Raw genomic sequence first — 19,844 nt, 5'->3', positions numbered from 1 at the left:
CCAAGGTTGGAGACCCCTGCTTTAAAACACTCAAACAAAATAAGAAAGAGGGGGGGGGAAAACAACTCGGGTGCACGAAGCAGAAGTTCAGTTCTGAAAGAAAGACATCTCCTTGACTCTGGAGTAGCGATGCCACACCCACTGCTCCGCCAAACGAAGATTTGCCCTCGCAGCCTTCCAGCAAATGCACCGAGCGGGCGAAGCCCCCTCTCCCCCCCCCCCCGGTCCCCCTCACGCTTTTTCTACCTGACGCTTGGCCCGATGACCTATCCCAAGTGCGCTTCCGCCCTCTGTCCACTAGGGGTCCCCTTCCTCCCAAAGGCCATCTGTCCTCCCGCCCGCCCCTTGTCCAGTCAAATGCTCCCAGCCCGGGCGAGCAGAAATCGGCGGCTGCCACTCTGCAGAGTCCGCCCCGCCCCCTGCCCCTCCCCTTCCACACCCCCCCCCCAACCCGGTCTCCCCACTGCTGGCCGCGTAGCCGAGGCTAGCCGCGCTCGCTAAGAGGTCAATGAATTGGCAGGGGCTGGGCGAGAGGGACGCCCCTGCGTGTTGGGATCCCTGTCCCTCCAGCTGGCGTGGGCGAATGATGCGGCTGCCCGAAGCCGGGAGAACGGCGGCTTGAGAGCGGGACCCTTTCCGAGGAATGACCAGGGGGTGTGGGAGCGCCGGAGGAGGGTGAGTCCCCCGCATCAGGCCCCGGGATTTCTCTCGGCTTAGGCGATCGGTCTCGGTGGACTGGAAGGCTCGGGCTTCAATTGCTCAGAGCCCGGAGTTTGCATTGCCACCGCCAGATTTGGGGTTGTTAACTGTTCTTACAACTTATTCTCCACCTATAATAGTGTCAGTGGGCTCCGTGTAGTAATAATAATGGGGAAAGATTGCTATCCGAGGAGGAAAACCCCCGTTACTTTCTGTCTCCTTGATTCTTTCTCTTTATCTGACCAAAACAAAAACAAAAACCCTGGTATGATTTAGTATTTCTGGCATGATCATATACAAATAGTAGACGGGGCAACGGTGGGGAAAATAAATAAAATTAGTTATTCAGTGGGTAGGATCCAAAAGATGAAAACTTTTTCCCCCTCCAAAAAAAGTGACTTCTTTTCCCACTTTGCAATAATGATCATCCCAATATTTAGGTGTCGATTCTGTGACTCCCAAGGAGGAATAGGTTAGGGAGGCTTAACCAGCGCTGGGAATGTTTCTGACTGTAATTGGATAATTGTCTTACCTAAAGAAAAATGCGGATGTATAGAAAGCTTCTGAAACTGAAAGATGCGATGGAAATCTTGTGTTCTAAATGCTGTGCATTTTTATTACATGGTGCACCACCTATATATTAAAAGCGGGCATGCCCTTGTGTATACAAATATAACCCTTCCCATGGCAACAATTTGGTTGCAAAAGCAAGCTGACAGAAGCTAAATAGCCTGAGCTAAAATGTCACCCCACCTTGATCTGTCTTTTCCTTCTGTCCTAGAATAGCAACTGTCAAGAATAGTGGGGGGTGGAAGAGAGACGGGGGGGGGGGGGAGAGGAAAGGAACTGTCCTTTCTTTCTACAGCTTATTTTGTTCTTTCTTCCCTTTTGGGTAGTTGCATTTGGATCCCCAGCCCCACCCCCCACCCCCGCCCCATGTGCAAATGCTTTAAAATGTTGACAGCAAATGTTGCCGGTGCTAGCCCTTGTCAGATAGTATTTCTGCGTATCTCTTGCTTGCTTCTTTGTATGAGTGCATGTAAGTGCCTCTGGAGAGATGAATGATATGGATGTAGAATTCTTGTTTGCCTTCCTTTGTTTATGCCAAATGATGGGCCATAATGTGTGTAACAAGAATGCAGTTCCGAATGCCAAGTCTTGAACTTCCCCTGGGGTTGGTGGGGGTGGGTGGGGAGAGATTGGCTACTGTGTGTGTACTATGTGTGTGTTCTCTACTCCGGAATTGTGTACAAGTCTGAGTCTGCCTGTGTCCGTGAACTTTACGAGCATTCCGTTCAGTGTCGCTCAGTGCGGATTCCAGCCAGCTCCCTGGTTTACAGCCTGCAGTTTGCTACGCGGCCCATCTGTTAAAACACACTCCAGCTACTGCTGACAAATCCAGGCAAACATAGCAAAAAAATAATAATAATAATAGTAATGCAAGAGCCTGCTTCCTAATCGTAAACATTCATAATTGTAAATGATAAAAGGGCAGAATCCGATTGTCAACCGAACTTGATTCTAAGTAAAGGCGCTTAGAATGCCATCTTGGGAAGAGTGTTTCGGGCTGTTTTTTAAAAAATATAAATCTAAAGGCTAACATCCTGCCAAGTCAAGTTCCATTGTTGCCGCTGTTTCCTGCCAAATTGATTTTAATGATACACTTCTGTGAGGGGTTGGTTGCCTGGACTGTTTTGAGGCTGAGAAGCAATTAAGTGTTATCTAATTAATGGAAATGTTGTACAGCATTTCTCCATCAAATTTTAACTGATTAATGAAATGCTGCTACGTAGGCATCCCTACCAAACTGGTAATCTAAAGCATGGCCATAAAGCTGAGTCTGAATCAGACAGAACTTGCTTGATCTTGAGAGTTCACGAGAATTAAGAATGCGGGCACTTAGTTGATGCCAAGCATTCTGGAATCGAAGAAACATGGGATAAGGATTTTCTGTCTTCAGAATACTGTTTCTCTAGCTGAACCTTCAAAAAACTCTCAGGGACTTTTTAAATTGAAAGAGCGTGCCCTCATTGGAGTGACAGTGGGGGAAAATTTTCCTGTGTTTCCTGGCTTTTTGTTTGCATCAGCTATTAGAAATGATGTCCCTGATCAGCAGGACATTATTGCACGTAGCAGCAATTCATTATGTAAGACATCTGTATTTAAAATAAATTTGCTGCCCCCATGAATTGTAAAAGCCTCAAGGGAGAGGGACAAAGGCAAGTTCAAACATTTTTAAAGGACATAAAGAATGTCATAACAGAAGAACTTGGTAAGTGTCTGTGACATCCCCACACTGTCCCTACTTGCCACTCTCTAGCACAGTAATGTGCTTATAGCAAAACAGGTGCAGCAGAGTTATTTCTTGGAAGAATGATTATTTAATAATTAATTTTCCAGGAAATACATCTACTGTTTTTAAGTGCTATTGTAGTGAATAGCAGTTCCCTACAATAGCCGGTGAAGTGCCTGCTGCGATAATGGAATTTGGTTAATTCAGCCTTAGCTGAAAAGCCTTTTGAGGAAAATTACAGCATCTGGAAAAGGTCTTGAGTAAGTACTCAGAGGATTGTGTAGTATGGTCATTAATTCAAAAAATAACATATCTTAGTCTGAACCCTGGCTTTTGAATGCTCACCTCCAGAATAATTGCTTCAGCATTAAAAGATTTTCTTTTCAGATTTTTAAGTATGAGAAGCAACAAGAGAAAAGTTCATTTATGCCCAGTTTGAGATTTCCCTTATTAATATAATATGCATACTTTGAGTATCGTTAAGATCTTAGTTTAATTAATTGCTACTATAATGGATGAGAGCAGAGGTGAAATGCTCCCGGTTCAGACTGGATCGCCCTATCCAGTAGCGATGGCGGTGGGTGGTTCGGAGAACCGGTAGCAAAAATCCCTGCCCCCCCCCGATGCCCAGCTGAGCCACGCGATCATCAGAGGCTTTTTTTTTTTAGTTTTAAAAGCATTTTTTCTATAATCCTTCGGCTGAAAAAATGCTTTTAAAAGTAAAAAAAAAAAGCCTCTGCTGATCGCGCGGCTCAGCTGGGATCATCAGAGGCTTTTAAAAGCATTTTTTTCCTGCAACCTCTTCGGCCAAAGAGGTTGCAGAAAAAATGCTTTTAAAAGTAAAAAAAAAAAAAAGTTGGCCACACCCACCCAGTCACATTACCCACCACCACCAACCCACGCCCACAGAACCAGTAGTAACAAATTTTACATTTCACCACTGGATGAGAGTTAGTTTGGTGTAGTGGTTAAGGCATCAGGCTAGAAATCAGGAGACCATGAATTCTTGTCCCACCTTAAATACAAACCCAGCAGGGTGATCTTCGGCCATTCTCTCTCTCTCAGCCCTAGAAAGGAGGTAATGGCAAACCACTTCTGGGAAACCTTGCTAAGAAAACCTTAGGGACTTTTGCAAGCAGTCCCTGAGAATTAGACACAGCTACTGTAGGAAAATATTGAAGGAAAAGAAATTATAATTGATAAGTCTATTTGCTTAGTTCTGTTTGTATTAATAGTAATTTTATTACAATTAAAAAGATAACTAATACAAGCTAAAAAGAATAGTAAGAAAGAGTAGAAAGTGCAGAAGGAAGAAATATATAAAGAAACTTTAAAAAGAAGGAATAAATAAGAATATACTAAAGGAAAAATATATAGAAATAAATGACAACCTTTCATCACAAGTATACACAATTTTAGTAACTTATCATTATCTCTTAAAATAGAACAAATGATATCTTCTTCCCATGTCTCATACCATGTTTCCCCAAAAATAAGACCCTGTCTTATATTTTTTTGAACCCTGAAATAAGCACTTGGCCTTATTGCCATCCGCTCAAAAGCCCGATTGGGCTTATTATCAGGGGATGTCTTATTTTGGGGAAAACATGGTATATAAACAGATTCTTAAAGCGAATGAAGGCAAATGTACGAGTCCCAGGATAATGTTGCAGGCTCCAATCTGGATCAGTCACCAGGACCAGAGGTTTAGTTTTCTGAGCTTTCGGATGTGTGCTGGAGCTCATCCTCAGGGAACTTCTCTCTAACGGAATGTGTGCTTTCTATTCTATGTGTTGTGTAGTATTTATGTGGTGCCTGATTGCATGTGGCTTTTTAAAACAATTGTTGATTGGGGTGTTGATGGCCAACTATGTAGTTGACTGTTGTTTCTTTGAGCTGCCAAGTCCTCAGCTCCTAAGTATCTGATAAACTAGTGGTGAATCAGCACTGTTGACTGACAAGGGGCCTCTTTCCCAGCCTTCAGTCATTTCCCTGGCTACCTTTGTACCTGCTCAGCCAACAATCTTAGTAACTGCAAAATTGAATGTATGCCCTTGTTCATTGCAATGTGATGCTACCAATAACTTTGGATCTCCTTTTCTACCTTTAAAGCCTCTGTTGTTCAGTCCTATTCAGCAAACGAAAAAATCCATTAAGAGTTAACAAAGATAACATGTCTACTTTAACCTTGCTCAAATAAACACACTTTATATTTCTTTCTTTTATTTTTAACAATCTTAATCTTTAATCCAGTGTTTCTCAACCTTGACAACTTGAAGATGCGTGAACTTCAACTCCCAAAATTCTTCAGAGAGCGTCAAGCTGGGGCATTCTGGGAGTTGAAGTCCATACATTCTCAGGTTACCAAGGTTGAGACACACTGCTTTAATTTCTTCAAATATTATAATAGAACTTGATTTCATTTTTTCTTTATCCCTTACCACAAATTCTTCAAAACAAATCTCTTTTGTAAGTCCAATATAGGAAACTTATCTAAGTCACTCTTTTGGTTTGTTATTTGTATATCCCTTTTTATTATTAAAATTTCAGCTAGTTTCATGTGTAAATCCACTGTAGCATCTTAACTAACCCTAACGCTTTTATACAGAGATTAGGAAAAAAACATATTCTGCCAATAACTGCTAGGTATCCTGGCTGTTCCGACACTACCTATCTTCAGTGGTTGCTTAAGGATGAACAGTCCATAAATACAGTGCAGGTGGCTAGATTCTGCGCAGCAGCACTGGGGATTCATCGCAAACATGTGTCTTGTCCACCATAGCGATGTTATATAACAATTATATAACAAACCTTTTGCACTGCTTAGTCATTTCCCTTTTAGCGTTGAACCTACAACTAGCCACGCAATTTAGGGATTGCAACTATCGTATAGTCAGACCATGTATAATTGACACTGGATTTTATTATAGATTTTAGTTGTTATTTATTATTTTATACTAGAATTTTTAAGTGTATATATACTGAGTGCTTTTATTTGTTCTGGTCTCAGGTCTAAGACTGTAATAACAATAAATTGCTGTTGATATCATTCTTTCAGCCTGTTATTTTTAAATCCATTTCCAGATCAGTCTGTTTTGTCTGTAAATCCTCTTCCATTATATTAGATAGATAGATAGATAGATAGATAGATAGATAGATAGATAGATAGATAGATAGATATAGATATAGATATAGATATAGATGATATAGATATAGATATAGATATAGATATAGATATATAGATAAGATATATAGATATAGATAAAACAGTCTATCTATAATAGTAGAAACTCTTAAAATTAACTTCTGAGTTCCTTATCACAAATATCCTTCAGGAAGTACATGAACCCAGTGTTCTTTTAAAGGCACCAATTATGGTTTGAGCAACATGGCTATTTCCTCATCTCTCATAGCTCTAAACCCACTGAAGACCACTATCTTGCAGGAGGTGGAGCAACTGTCTGGAGCAATTGTGGGCATCTCAAATTCTCTCTTTGTCTGGAGAAGAATTATGAAGAGCAGGTCTTCACATTGGTTTTCATTCTGCTGCAACCATCAGCTCTGCTTTTAGTAGAGTTTCCCATTTATTCCTGGAAGTCCCCACAGAGTTCTTATGACAAGACTGATCCCTGTAGTAAACTAAATATATGATGGAATTATTCCACATCTACATTTAGGTTCTTGTGTGTAGTCGGATTTGAAGCTTATGATTTTTAGTACTCCTTATAATGATGTATGCAAAATTGCAAGGATTTATGCAAAATGACAATATTTTATGCCCTCTATAGCCCTCAATGTACAACTTGAAGCCCTGTGAAATGCATAATTTTCCTGGATGACAATACATTTTTAAAAATGCCCTCTTCAGTCTTGTCCTCTTTTTGCATCTGACCATGTCCTTAGAGTGACCTTGTACAATATGTTAGTGTTGTCCTTGCTATATTATAGAATGGGTCTGAGAAGGAATAGTTTGTCCAAGAAGACATCATTGATTGAGGACAGAGGCAAGATTTGAACCCTCATTTTTTAAAGTTTAATTTTTTAAAAAAGTCAGACCTTGTACAATTGTCCTGGTCTTGCATGAGAACTTTTGAGTTTTCATATGAGAAATCATATTTCAGTAGAGAGATCATCACAATCTTGCAAATTTTCAATTATTGAGATTTTAAAACTTAACTTAAAAAAAAACACTATTGGTTTTCATGCCAAAAATGTTATCATAGTTCACCCAAACAGGTGGGCAATCCCTGTCTTAGCCAATGTAGAACAAGCATCTGAAGATAATGTAGCTGAACATCTGTGCTGTTAGACCATGCAAGACAGTAAGATTTGGTCTTTAAAATAGAACTCTAGCTGCTTGCTAGTTCTTCATGGGTGCTCTGGTGACAGCTGAAGCATAAGCCATCAGCCTCATCTGTCATCTGACAGGGAAATGATGAGGCTGTAATGCCGACCTTGAATAATTTTTTGCCAAATGAAGCATATACAAGTCTGAGCACCGGACTGGACTCCAAATTGATTTAGGAGAAGCTGTGGCTTTCTAGCAGCTCTAAAATTATTTGGGTCTAATCAGATTGAAATACTTTAGTGTTGTTACCTTTCATAAACACACTGAAAGATACACTTTGTCTAATTGTTTTAGAAACAGCTACTTCAGCACATAATAGGGCTATGCTGCCCATGGTGCAAATAAACCAGCTTCAAAACTTGCAGGGGAGGTATATAAATAGCTAATAAGATTTGGGATGCATTATTTATATAACTCCTTAGTAGCCAATATTCCTTGTAATCAGGTCCTTAAGTCTAGGGGTTTCAAGTACTTTTTAATTCATCTTCATTTATTATAAATTTGATTTGTTATTCTACGAATGCAGGACTTTAACTTGTTTCGATCAAATCAGTTTCTACCACAGAAGATGTACAAGGAGAAATGTTGCAGACAATTATGAGCTGTCAGATATTCACTGTTGTAATAATGTTTTTCTATAAAACAAAGATAAGATATTTGTAGTCCTGAAGGTTTGCTGAACTGCAATTTCTGTCATCCCTTGCATGGGAATTGTAGTTCCACAGGAACAAGTAACCACCATTGCCTTTGACATGGGCACTAAATTCATAATGGTGACAAAGTTGACTATAAATCTTCACTGTAGAACAATCTGATACGAACAAGGATGAGAGATATGCAACTTCTGAAGAACCTTGGGCAGTATAGACAAGAAGTTTTATGTTCAGCTCAGTAGCAAGCACTAACTTTGAGGATATCCTTAAATGTTCATGCAGGTCATCAAGTTTCGTCTTCTTCAGGGTGGAAGGAAAACAACAAACTATAATTATCCTTAGAACTGACAATTAAGATTCTGAAGGGTGGAGAGCGTCTGCCTTTTAAGACCAACTATCGACAGTAAAGAAACAAGCAATTGAGTCATATCTTTATTAGGGTCATAGACCGGGATAAGGAAAGGCTCTAAATCAGGGAAAATTTGAAGAGGAAAGAGAAAAAAAAAAGACAACCAGCACCAAGGTAGATAAATTCAGATTCAGTTACAGTGGCGATGAGTGCATAATTGGGAGATTTGAAAGAACAAATTGTTCTGGTAGATTGTTATGGAGTTTGAGAGACTGTAGCCTGGGCTTTTTTGATTACTTCATATGCATTAAATGCTTTAAAAAAATCTGTAACAATACTTATCTATTTTGTTTATTTAATCAATTTATATGGCCCTGAGCGGTGCCATGGCCTAGAGCTGAAGACACTCGTATCCCACTTGGAACGTTGAGAGTTCAATCCTAGGCAGTGGCAGATGTTTCTCTATCAGGGCGCAAAGAGAAAATATCTGCTGTGAACTCCGCATGTTAGGAAGGGCATCTGGCAAGTAAACGCTCAGCTCCACTCTGTCACCCTGACTCCAGCCTAAAACAAGGGATTAGGAGTCATAAAAAGAAAAAAATATATATATGGTCACTCAGTTTGTAAATTACAACTCTGAATGATTTACAAAGGATTAAAACAATTTTTTTCAAAAAATAAAATAACCAACCAAAATAAAGAAGAAGGAGGAAGACTATAATCAAAGCTGTTCGCAATCAAAATCTCAACCATTACAAAACAGGTTAAATTAACAATATAGTAACATCATTGCACATAAATCTTGAAATAATATTGATAAAATATGTATTTGCTATATTTATCTGAAAACTAGTATATTATTATCCATTAATGAAAACTAGTTGTTAATTTTTTTAAGCAATGAGAAATTATAGTATTGCTGAATTTGGATTCTGACTTGCCAGATTTGCATTTTGAAGTATATATAGCTTAAATAGTCCACGTTTTCTAGTACTCTTATCACAGCGTTTATTTAACTGCCGAAAGAAATGAGCTTTGGATTAGTAGATAGAAGACATTTGTTCCACAATATAGAAAAGTCCAGCCAGCTGCAGAATTGAAGAGAAAGCAGTTCTAATTTATTTTTTATAGTTGCATTCTGTGAAATCAGAATGGTTCACTCTTAGTAAGAAACAAAATGGTACACTTCTGATCCCGAGATACAGTAACTAAGATTTTAGCAGTCAGCACCACACATTTTTAAAAGATGGCAGGTTGATGGACACTTTTTGTTTGTTTGTGGATCTTTGAAAGGTATCTGTTGGCAGTCATTTCGTGTCATCATATTACACTAAAATGCTTTTTAGGAAAAGAAATCTAATAGAATAATTGCTTGTTCAACTGAACCAGTAGTATAATGACTGCCCAAAATATATTGCAATCTGAATATTTAGACTCTGTTTTATAATAAGGCAGAAACTTATTTCTCCTCTACCTCAGTTTTGGCTGACTGAGAAACTTGATGCTGAATTGATGGGGATGCTGAACTTTCATTTTCATCTCATGTCAAAAGGATTTAGATCTTGACTTCTGCAAGAGGCAGGAGTTACGGTTTTTACTTTAGTCAAGCAAATAGTCCCATTGATTTTATTCTCCCTTCCTCTGATACAAGTATGCATAAATATACTTTGCTCAGCCCTTTTGTACAGTGAAGAATATTAGAAGTGCAACTTTGAAGGTTGGATAATATTGCTTATTATATTAAATAAATTAAAAAGAACAGTAATGTTATATGTTATATACATGTCCATAGCAGTTTCCAAGCTGAATGATAATCACTTCTTACATTATAATTTTCCTAGACTCCTAAAATATCATAAAGATACACAATTAATAATTAATTAACCCTTTATCAGGATAACTCATGAAATAGCATGGAATAAACAAAAAATAAGAAACTTTTACCTCTGTGCTGTCACTGAATTATAAGGAGTTCTGGGGAAGGCTTAATTCTTTGTTCAGCAATAAATGCCAAATGAAGATTATTCTGGGATTCTGCATTCTTGTTTACTAAGAATATTTTAAAATGTCTGATTTACTACATTGAGACAATCATATTTTTTTAATCAATTAGAATAAGGTATAGTTAGCCTTGGTAAAATTGATTATGTCAATATTGGACAAGAACCTCAGTTTCAAGGGCAAATAATTATCACTCAAATTATTACTTAAGTTCAGTTTTCTTAGAAGGTCATTAGAGATAGATGGAGTTCCTATAAGATAAGGTTTATTAAAACATGAGCAAAAAATGAAGAATCACACTGTTAATAAGACTGCAGTGACAGATGCTTTATTGTAGAAAGCAAGTCAGCTTCTTTTTCAATCCTAATACTGGAACATCTAGTTCAGAGGTGTCAAATCCAAGGTCGGTGGGCCGAATCTGGCCCACAATGTGGTCGGATCCAGTGGAGCTGTCCTGGAAAATGTACGGGGCCAGCGTGCATCACTTTGGCCTGGTCTACCTGTGTCACTTTGGCCCGGACTACCCAATGCGAAGAAGAAACATCAGGCTAGTGTGGCTTCGGCCCGGTCTACTCAGTGCAAAGGGGAAACATGCCAGCAGTTTGGGGAGTGGCGTCAAGTTGGCCATGCCTACCCAGTCGGCCATGCTCACCCAGCCCCCCAAGGTCAACCACAGCCCTCAATAAAATTGAGTTTGACACCCCTGATCTAGTTACATATTAGAACTTGCTTGCCGTGTCCAATCTAGTGGTGATAATCTCCACCTACCACCGATGGGGGTTTTTTTGGGCCATTGAAACTGATCACCAAAATGATATTGACTACTAATTGTTGAAGATATTTTAGTTATGCTGAAATAAAGGAGAATTTTTCCCATTCAATTGTGTCTGAATCTGGAAGACTGCCTGGACAAGTTTTTTTGCAAGATTTTTCAGAAGTGGTTTGCCATTGCCTCCTTACTAAGACTGAGCTGTGTTTATGCCTAAGGCGGGACTAGAACTCACAGTTTCCTGGTTTCTAGCATGATATCTTAATCACTAAATAAAACCGGCTCTCCCAAAATGAGAGTAATAATCATTTCAAAAGTGTAATAATCATTCTAATTTCTCTTGCCACTGAGTGTAGCACACACACCTAGATGCCTCTGTCATACTATCATACCTAGAACAAGAAAACTGTTTTCTTGTTCTGGGACAACAACAGACATGGCTTCTGGTTTATTCTGAAAATAAATCCAAAGTTCCCAATTCAATATACAAAACTGTCCAGGTTTGCTAGCTATGCTTATCGATATGAAAAGTTAATGGGAAAGAACAAAACTATGCAGGGACTAGCAAGATAGCTACCTGTAGAAAAATCTCAAGTTCAAGAATTATTCTGTTGGAAGAATTATGCATTATTTATCCAGATCCATAACTGTGTACATGTAATGCTACAACTTAATATATAAAATGAAGGGGAAACTAAGATACCTAATTGGTAAAGTAAGTTCAGTTAGCTTGTTTATTACACATACACATGCATGCAATTTACTTGCTAATTCATCTAAATGAATTGAGTAGCATGCATTTGAAGAAAATTATCATAGAAGTCCCTACCTTTCAAAACAAAACAATTTATTTAATACAAGCATATATATGTGCATAACTGGAATATTTGTCAAGTAACCAGAGCAACAGTCTTCTGGTAAAACCATAGCTGGATATGTTGGATACATACTTCTCCGCATTTCTTCTCATTTGCAAAGTGTAACTTGAAAGCTTTCTTATGATTCATAAAAATTGAATCATAATCTGGACCCGAAATGACACCAGCTTTTTAAAAACATTTTAATTAGGAATTCAGTAGATAGCTTCTATATGCGTTTGGAATTGAGGACCAAGAATTTTATTCGTTACTGTCTTCTTAAAAGGCAGGTATAATAGCAGAAGTAATGTCAGAAGCCCTGTTTAGCTATAGCACTTGGCTATAGACGAACAGGGCTAAGATAAAAAAAATAAATTGCATGACAAGTAATTAAAATGCATCAGAAATTTCCTGGTAGTTTAAAATGAAGAGAATCTTCATTATGTTTTCTTATTTGATAAAAACTAATGAATGTAATTTCCCCCTTTTATCATTTGCTACATTGCAGTTTATGATTCTCTTTGTTCAAGCAAGCTAAGTTGTTTTTTTCCCCCATTACTGTACTACTAATTTAAAAATATAAATATAGTTTATAAATATAGTTATGTCAAAAGCTTACAAAGGTAGGCCCTCTAGTGCACCTGTTCTAGAGATCTTTTTGGATGGCCAAAGGATATGTTTGTGCAAGGAACATCAAAACCTTTCTCAGTACTTATTCCCAGCCTTCGTGTACTTATCCAATTGACCCTTTAATGAAGAAATAAGAAATAATTGCTACATACCAATAATGTGGGTGCAGGCACATTATTGGCTGGTTGTTTCTCTTCTTCCCTTCCTTTCTTTCCTGGAGTACCTGCAAAAAAAGATTACACTAATAATCAGACTGAATATACCCACTCTGATATGTTGTAAATAGCTGTAATGACAGTGGAAACAGCTTTATTTCTGAAAAGATATACATATCAGTAGTGGGTTCCATTTAACTTCGCTACCGGTTCAGAACTGGGAGTGTCCATGAGTACTTCTGCGCATCCACAGAATGTTCTGCGCATGCGCAGAGCGTCCCTGATGACGTCCGGGTGGGTGAGCGGAGCCTCCTGCCTTCGCCACTACCGGTTTGCCCGAACCGGGGCGAATCGATAGAAACCCACCACTGATACCATTGACAGTTGGTGTTCTGTAGAACCTGATGGGATGTTCATTTCTTTCAGGCTTTTTGAAGGCAATCAAGTAATCTGGGAACCATGAGTCTCTCCTACTTATGTTGTATCTATTGGTTATTGACCTGAAATTCCTTTCAGCAGAGAAAGGGAACTTACCAGTAAGGTCTCAATGCTTATGGTATACAGCATGTGGAGCTTTCTTTACCTTTGCTATATATCCTTAGCTTATTTTTATCAGAAACTACATTTGCTTATTCTGCTAATCGAATGAAGACTAGCTCCACAAGGAATAGGACAGAAGGAATTGAAAACACTTATGGCTTGCCAAGGTTGTCCATTATAACTCATGTAGGCAGAGCCACCAAAACCCTTCCATATATTGCTACTGAATTATAATTTTTATATGACACACTCTGACTGATTTAAATAAATCATTTTAATTAATTGTGTTATAGCATACCCCTTGTAGGTTAAGTGTCCCATTAATCCCCTCCACAAAAGATGCACACTACTTGCGTAGTATTATGTGGGAGTAAAATATTGTAAGATGATGCCTTGTATCCTCCTCTGATTCTGTTTTCTTTTTAAAATTTTTTTTTATTAATTTTAAAAACATACACACACAGAAAAAGACAAAATACAAATAAAACAATACACAACATATATAACATTTAAACGTAATGACTTATTTCTTAAGATCGTACATCGGTATATTATGTTCCTCAATATCTATATCCACATCTCACCTTATATAACAATATTTTTTAAAATTCTATTTTAACTCTAATATGTCTCATTTGGTACACAAATTGGTTCTAATCTTTTAGGATCATTTTTTATTTAGTTTTCCTTTCCTCCAGCCATTGATACCACTTGTGCCAAACCAGGTAGTATTCAGATTCTTCCTTTTCTTGAATTTCTTTGATTGATTCTCTGATTCTGTTTTCAATTAACAGCTGTTTGGTGTTATATTCAAACAACAGATTTATTATTACAATTTATTCTGACTTATTTCACTAAATTGTAATTAAGAAATAAGTTTTGTCCAGGTTTTAATATAATGCTAAATTGGAAATGAAAGCTTTTTCTCAGAACTGTTGAAGATTGCTGACAAAAACAAAGACTCTTAACAAGCCCAAGAGTCATTCTCCTGAGACTAAAACAAAGTTACACCCAAATAACAATTACTAATCCTTAGTTCTTGGATTTTAAGTCTTTTTCTAATAACTCATTTAGCAAATCTCATTTTATTAGCAAGATGCTTGGTGAGAATGGTTATTCATCTCAAGGTGTCTTGGGCAACATTGATTTTTCTGGGTTTTTCTGCATTCTACAACATTTTGGTTGTATTTTTGGGCCAGAAGAATAACATCTATATTGATTCTTCTGGACCTTTTAGTTGCATTAAGTACAATCAATCATGGCACCCTTCCTGATTACCTGACCTGAATGAAAATAAGAATAGATGGGCCTGGTACTTTATAGGCAGATTCCAGAAAGACTGCTGTAATTGGGTACCTAGTACTTATTCTCAGATGTTCCACAGGATCTGTTCCATTCCATTCCTTGTTTTACACAAATGAAGAATGATTACTTAGTTGGGAGTTAGGAACTATCCATATGTGGAAGACCATACATGTTCTCAATGTATGAGTACCAGTTCTTGGAGCTAGTAATGAGATTAGAACAGAAGCTAGAAGGCAGAATTTCAATACAAGGTGAAGATGGCCAATGATTAATCTATCCAAGGAAATGGAATTCAACCTGCTTTGGACAGGCCATTGCAGGGATATTTTAAATCTAAAATTGTTGCAGAACTGGAGGTCAATCTCTTTTTGGAGAAAAGTTATAATTGGACAATCTGTGTCCCCATTGGATCTTCATTTCAGAGATATCTCCTTACATAAACAGAGAAACAGAATGATCATGGTGGACAAAAAAGCAGTGGGAGTCGAAGCAACTATTAATTTCCTGTTGGCTTTCCCATTGAGTTTCCTTGTGGAAATTTGGCAGGGAGCGTCAGAAATTTTCCCTTCCCTTGAAAAGGGAAGATCACATGACCACAGCAGCACCACAGCAGCACCACAGAAGGAACCCATCGCATTGAAGCAGCCAAAACTCTCCAAATATTGTTCTCTTGAGACTTCTGTATCCTGGATTTGGGATACATTCTATAAGTTATCCCATATTGTTGCCGTATGGTGCACTATTTTGCCCAGTTATAGGTCACGAGAACAAGAGTTTCAGTACAATATTGATATCACAGCTAGAATATTCGAGAATACATCTTATCAAACTGCTTTAAAGTAATGGCAAGATTTTTTTAATTATTACACCAATGTAGAAGATCTCTCTAGCCATATGTTTGTTTCCAGTGATATTCAAAGAATTAATCTTAGCGTTTAAACTTTTAGTGGGTATGGAAAGGAATACGGTACCTTCTCACATCCTAGGACTGAACTCCTTTCCTTGGCATCCTCCCAATTCCCATTCCTCTTTCTTCTTTTTTGTTAAATGTTCTATGCAGATAAAGTCAATTCTGTTTCTAAATGCCTAGTGGATACACTGTTTTAACTGGAATTTATTGGCTAGCAGTACTATTTTATTAGCCATGCTTATTTTGCAATTTTGTATGGCATGTTAATATTGCATGAAAGCTTCATGCCACAGAATTACTTGACATTTTGCAGAGCAACATAAAAAAGATAGCTATCTACACTAAAGAGTTTATAAAGTAAAATTCGATGAAAGGAATGACAAGGCAGAAGCAATTCTGGAAAGCTGAAATACTAAATTAAATGTTGCCCAGAAGGACTTTAGGAGTTCAGTTCCTATCATCTTGAGCAAGTTAAGCCAATTGTAATTTAAAATAGTAAATTATGTCTACATGTGTATATGTATGTGTGTGTTTACACAAACAGACAGACATAGAGTTTTATTATGGTACAAAGTTCCATAGACTAGAATATTGTGTACTTTATCAGATACATGATGAATCAACTTCCCCAATCAGTATATATTTTTGCAATTCAAGGTAATGCTTAATACATTGGATAAAGTAATCTATTTTCTACAAATGCTTATACTACGTTAAATTTATTGCTTTTCAAATATGTTGAGTTTTGCAGCAGCAGACTAACATGGCTACCTCTATAGAAACCTTTGTTTATTAATGGAAAAATATTCATTTGAACCAATGGAAATAAAGACTTAGTGTTTCAGATTTGGGGTGATAAACCCATGGCGATTCTTGGAAGCTGAACAAGGAAACGTTTCAAATAGAACACGAGACAGGAAGTGTTATGGTTAAAATTAAAAACTGAATTGATGCATTTTCTCTACCCCAATACTCTTCTTTCTACAGTGTCACAATATTAAAGAGCTGGATTCAATTCAAATCGGTCAGGGAAAATCAGCAGTTTCAGATAACATTCTTTTTCATTCAGTAACTGGAAGTCTGAAAATTTCATTCAGTAACTTTGGGCTTTCATATAGTTGTGAGCCTAGAATCTAGAATGATATAGGATCTTAGTATATACCTAGTGTAGGATATGAGAAAATTCAAAAATAAAATAGTATGCAGGTATATAGGTTAGAAATGCATATAAGTGAAGATTCAATTTTGCTTAGGCAGGGGGTTGGACTGGATGACCTGCAGAGTCCCTTCCAACTCTGCTACTCTGTTAAATTTATTAGACATTATTCTGCTTTAAGATAGTTGGAGAAAAGACATGCTGAAAACATACCAATATGTAACAATGTTGTGTTAGAATAGATCTTCTTTTGTTTTAGGACCGTTAGAAAGAGGCCTTGAAAAAGGGGACATTCCTTAATGCTAGGGCAGTAGAGATAAGAGAGAGCTATGCTTGCAAAATATTGTATGAATATAGGGAGGTGTTGATGAACATGTAATTAGAGAGAGAGATGATGTTCTCTCTAAAAGGTGCTTCGGATTAGCTGTGATCGGTCACTGGATGCGATGTAGGAGGGGCATGGGGGGGGCGTCGGGATAGGGAACTATAAAATGTAATGCTTTTGAAACTTTAGGTGTGGCTTCCTGGCTCAAACTCCTTTTTGAGATCTGCTGGGATACCACCCTATTTTGCAAAATTGTTTTTATTATTTTCTTTTAATAAAGTCTCTTTGTTTTCATTGACCCATGCTTGTTGGTTGAATTCATTTCCAACACTAGGATGGTATAGGGCCGTGATGGCGAACCTATGGCACGCGTGCCAGAGGTGGCACAGAGAGCTCACTCTGCTGGCACACGCGCCGTTGCCCTAAGTCAGATCTCCATGGTATTTCTTTTGTGAGCTTCTGTTTCCCTGCAAACGGCGAAACAGAAGCTCACGAAAGAAAAAGATCTTACCTCTTGCCACGCTGCGATGTTGGGATGCCCCGCCTCTTGCCAGCCAGCTGGTCTTTGGGTCTCTGCTGCACATGTGTGCATGTCCATACATGCACATGTTCGGACATGCACGTGTGTGTTTGTGCATCTGCATACACATGTCCGCACATGCATGTGTTCATATGCGGACACCTTTCAGTTTGGGCATGTCCGCATGCACAGTTTGGGCACTCGGTGTCTAAAAGGTTTGCCATCACTGGTATAGGGCGGGGATGGCTAACCTTTTTGCCGTCACGTGTCAAAAGTGGGGGGAGCAGCGGGGGTCGCACCCATGTGTACCCACACCCATAATTCAGTGTGCTCTGCCCCCGCATGCATGCGCACACGACACCCCTGTGCTCCCCCCCCCGCTTTTGGTACGCGATGGCATGGTGGGGCCAATAGGCCCATTTTTCACCAGAAATAGCCCATTTGCCGACTTCCGGTGGGACTGGAAGGCCTGCTTTTCATCGGAAACAGCCCGTTTGCCGACTTCCGGTGGGACTGGAAGGCCCGTTTTTCACCCTCCCCAGGCTCCAAAGCCTTTTTAGGAGCCTGGGGAGGGCAAAAACAGCCTTCCCCACCCCCTTGGAGGCCCTCCGGAGGCCAGAAATAGCCTGTTTCCTGACTTCTGGTGGGCCTGGAAGGTCCGAAAATCAGTTGGCCGGCACACACATGCTCGCTGGACCTGAGCTAGGGCAATGCTCGCATGCCCACCAATATGGCTCCGTGTGCCACCTGTGGCACACGTGCCATAGGTTTGCCATCACAGGTATAGGGCCTCCTGCTTGAGCAGGGGGTTGGACTAGAAGACCTCCAAGATCCCCTCCAGCTCTATTCTGATTGATTGAATTGATTGATTGATTGATTGATTGAACCATATAAGACATTTGTATCTGAAGCAGTTGGTATGCTATGGTAATAACATGAAATAATCTTTTAGCGAAGGGACTGCCTGAAATACTATTAAAGCATTGCATCCTTCTGCTTTGAAGCTCAAAATCAGGGAGAAAACTAGTAAAGAAATAAGATCTTAATTTCTAAATTAAGCTTCATATGCAGATCTATCCAAGGAAGATTATTGATGTCCATAAGAGCTGCCCATCTGTAGACTCAGTTACAGCAGGGAATTGGGTAAGCTGAGTGGAGAGCATTTTGTACCTGATGAAAATTTCAGGCTTCAGTAAAGTTGGCTGTGACTTCAACATTTACTAGAGATCCCCAGTTGTATTCCCAAGGCTGTGTAGATTTATAGGGTAACAGGAGCAATACAGATTTCTGGATATTTGGTTTATTAAACCCCATTGCAATTTTAGTTAGGTTCTTGTTTTAATAAAATTGTTGCTTTTATTCTGTTCAATGCTAAAGCTCATTATCTGCGTAGTCATGAATGAATGAACGAACGAACGAATGAATGAATGAAACAAATGAATAAATAAACAGACTGGGTTGGCATGCTTTGGCTCCTGCCTTTTAAACAATGAAATCTGACAGGACCTTCTCTGTCGGTGCACCTACTCTCGGTCACTGTGTTCCCCAAGAGATCCATGTAGGCCTAACCTTGTCTGTCTTGAAAACAGCCTTGAAAACTTGCCTCTTTCCTAGGTGGTGGGCCGAGACAATACATGTAACCATCTTTCAGCTGTGTTTACTCTGTAAAATTGTGAGTTTGTCTCCAACATGAGCTGTTTTCATTCTGCTTTGGTTTATTTTTAAACACTTGTAACTGCCCAGAGGGGTGTATAGGTGGACCGCCGTATAATTTAATTAATTAAAGCAGGTGAATATTGATGTGTAGCTCCAGATTTCTTTACTCCACTTAATGCCTGTGTGACCTAACTTCTGAGCCTCTGGAGTCCGGAGCTGACTCGTTTCCAAACAGGTCTCATCTGCAATACTTAGGGCATTTGCCTGTAAAATTTCCCTCTTCTTTATAAGTATTAAACGTAGATGATACTTCAGAAAGTTTGGTAGACACCCACAGGAAAAGTGATTAGCACAGATTTTGGGTGTGCTAGCATAAATTTCTTAGCCAAAGAGCATGGTTCTGCTTGCCGGAATGGGACAACTCACCACGGCCAGCTGGCCATGGCTAACTCACTACAAGCCAACTTGCCGTGGGACAATTCAATAATTCTATTTAATTGTTTAAAATAATTTTTTAAAAATTAATTTTTGTCATTCACATTCCATTTCGTCCTTCGTTTTGCAGCCTTTCTTTAATGATTCTATTCCACCATTTCTTAATATTAGTGTAACTCTTGTTCCATGGCGAGTTGGCCACAGCATGTTGGCTGTAGCTACATGACTTCAAAGTCTCAAATA

The 19,844-nt window shown here is 38.8% G+C and overlaps 1 protein-coding gene across 2 annotated transcripts in view; it reads left to right on the top strand.

Annotated features, from left to right (window-relative positions):
* The first annotated feature begins 347 nt into the window (after window positions 1–347).
* The window catches only part of MARCHF3 (membrane associated ring-CH-type finger 3), a 130,103-nt gene continuing 110,606 nt past the window's right edge, over window positions 348–19,844 (top strand). Inside the window, exon 1 of one of the 2 annotated variants that reach the window (XM_034409990.3) lies at window positions 348–675. Coding sequence is in view for 1 of the 2 variants with exons in the window: in XM_087886019.1 (XP_087742145.1) it covers window positions 644–675 (32 nt within the window). In the remaining variant the exon portion in view is untranslated. The remainder of the gene's footprint in view (window positions 676–19,844) is intronic. The other variant, XM_087886019.1, reaches the window with a different exon arrangement.

The sequence above is a fragment of the Pantherophis guttatus genome, chromosome 2 (assembly GCF_059756535.1).
Source record: "Pantherophis guttatus breed Tessera chromosome 2, ASM5975653v1, whole genome shotgun sequence".
Lineage (NCBI taxonomy): Eukaryota > Metazoa > Chordata > Lepidosauria > Squamata > Colubridae > Pantherophis > Pantherophis guttatus.
This window is presented reverse-complemented; position numbering and strand designations above follow the sequence as displayed.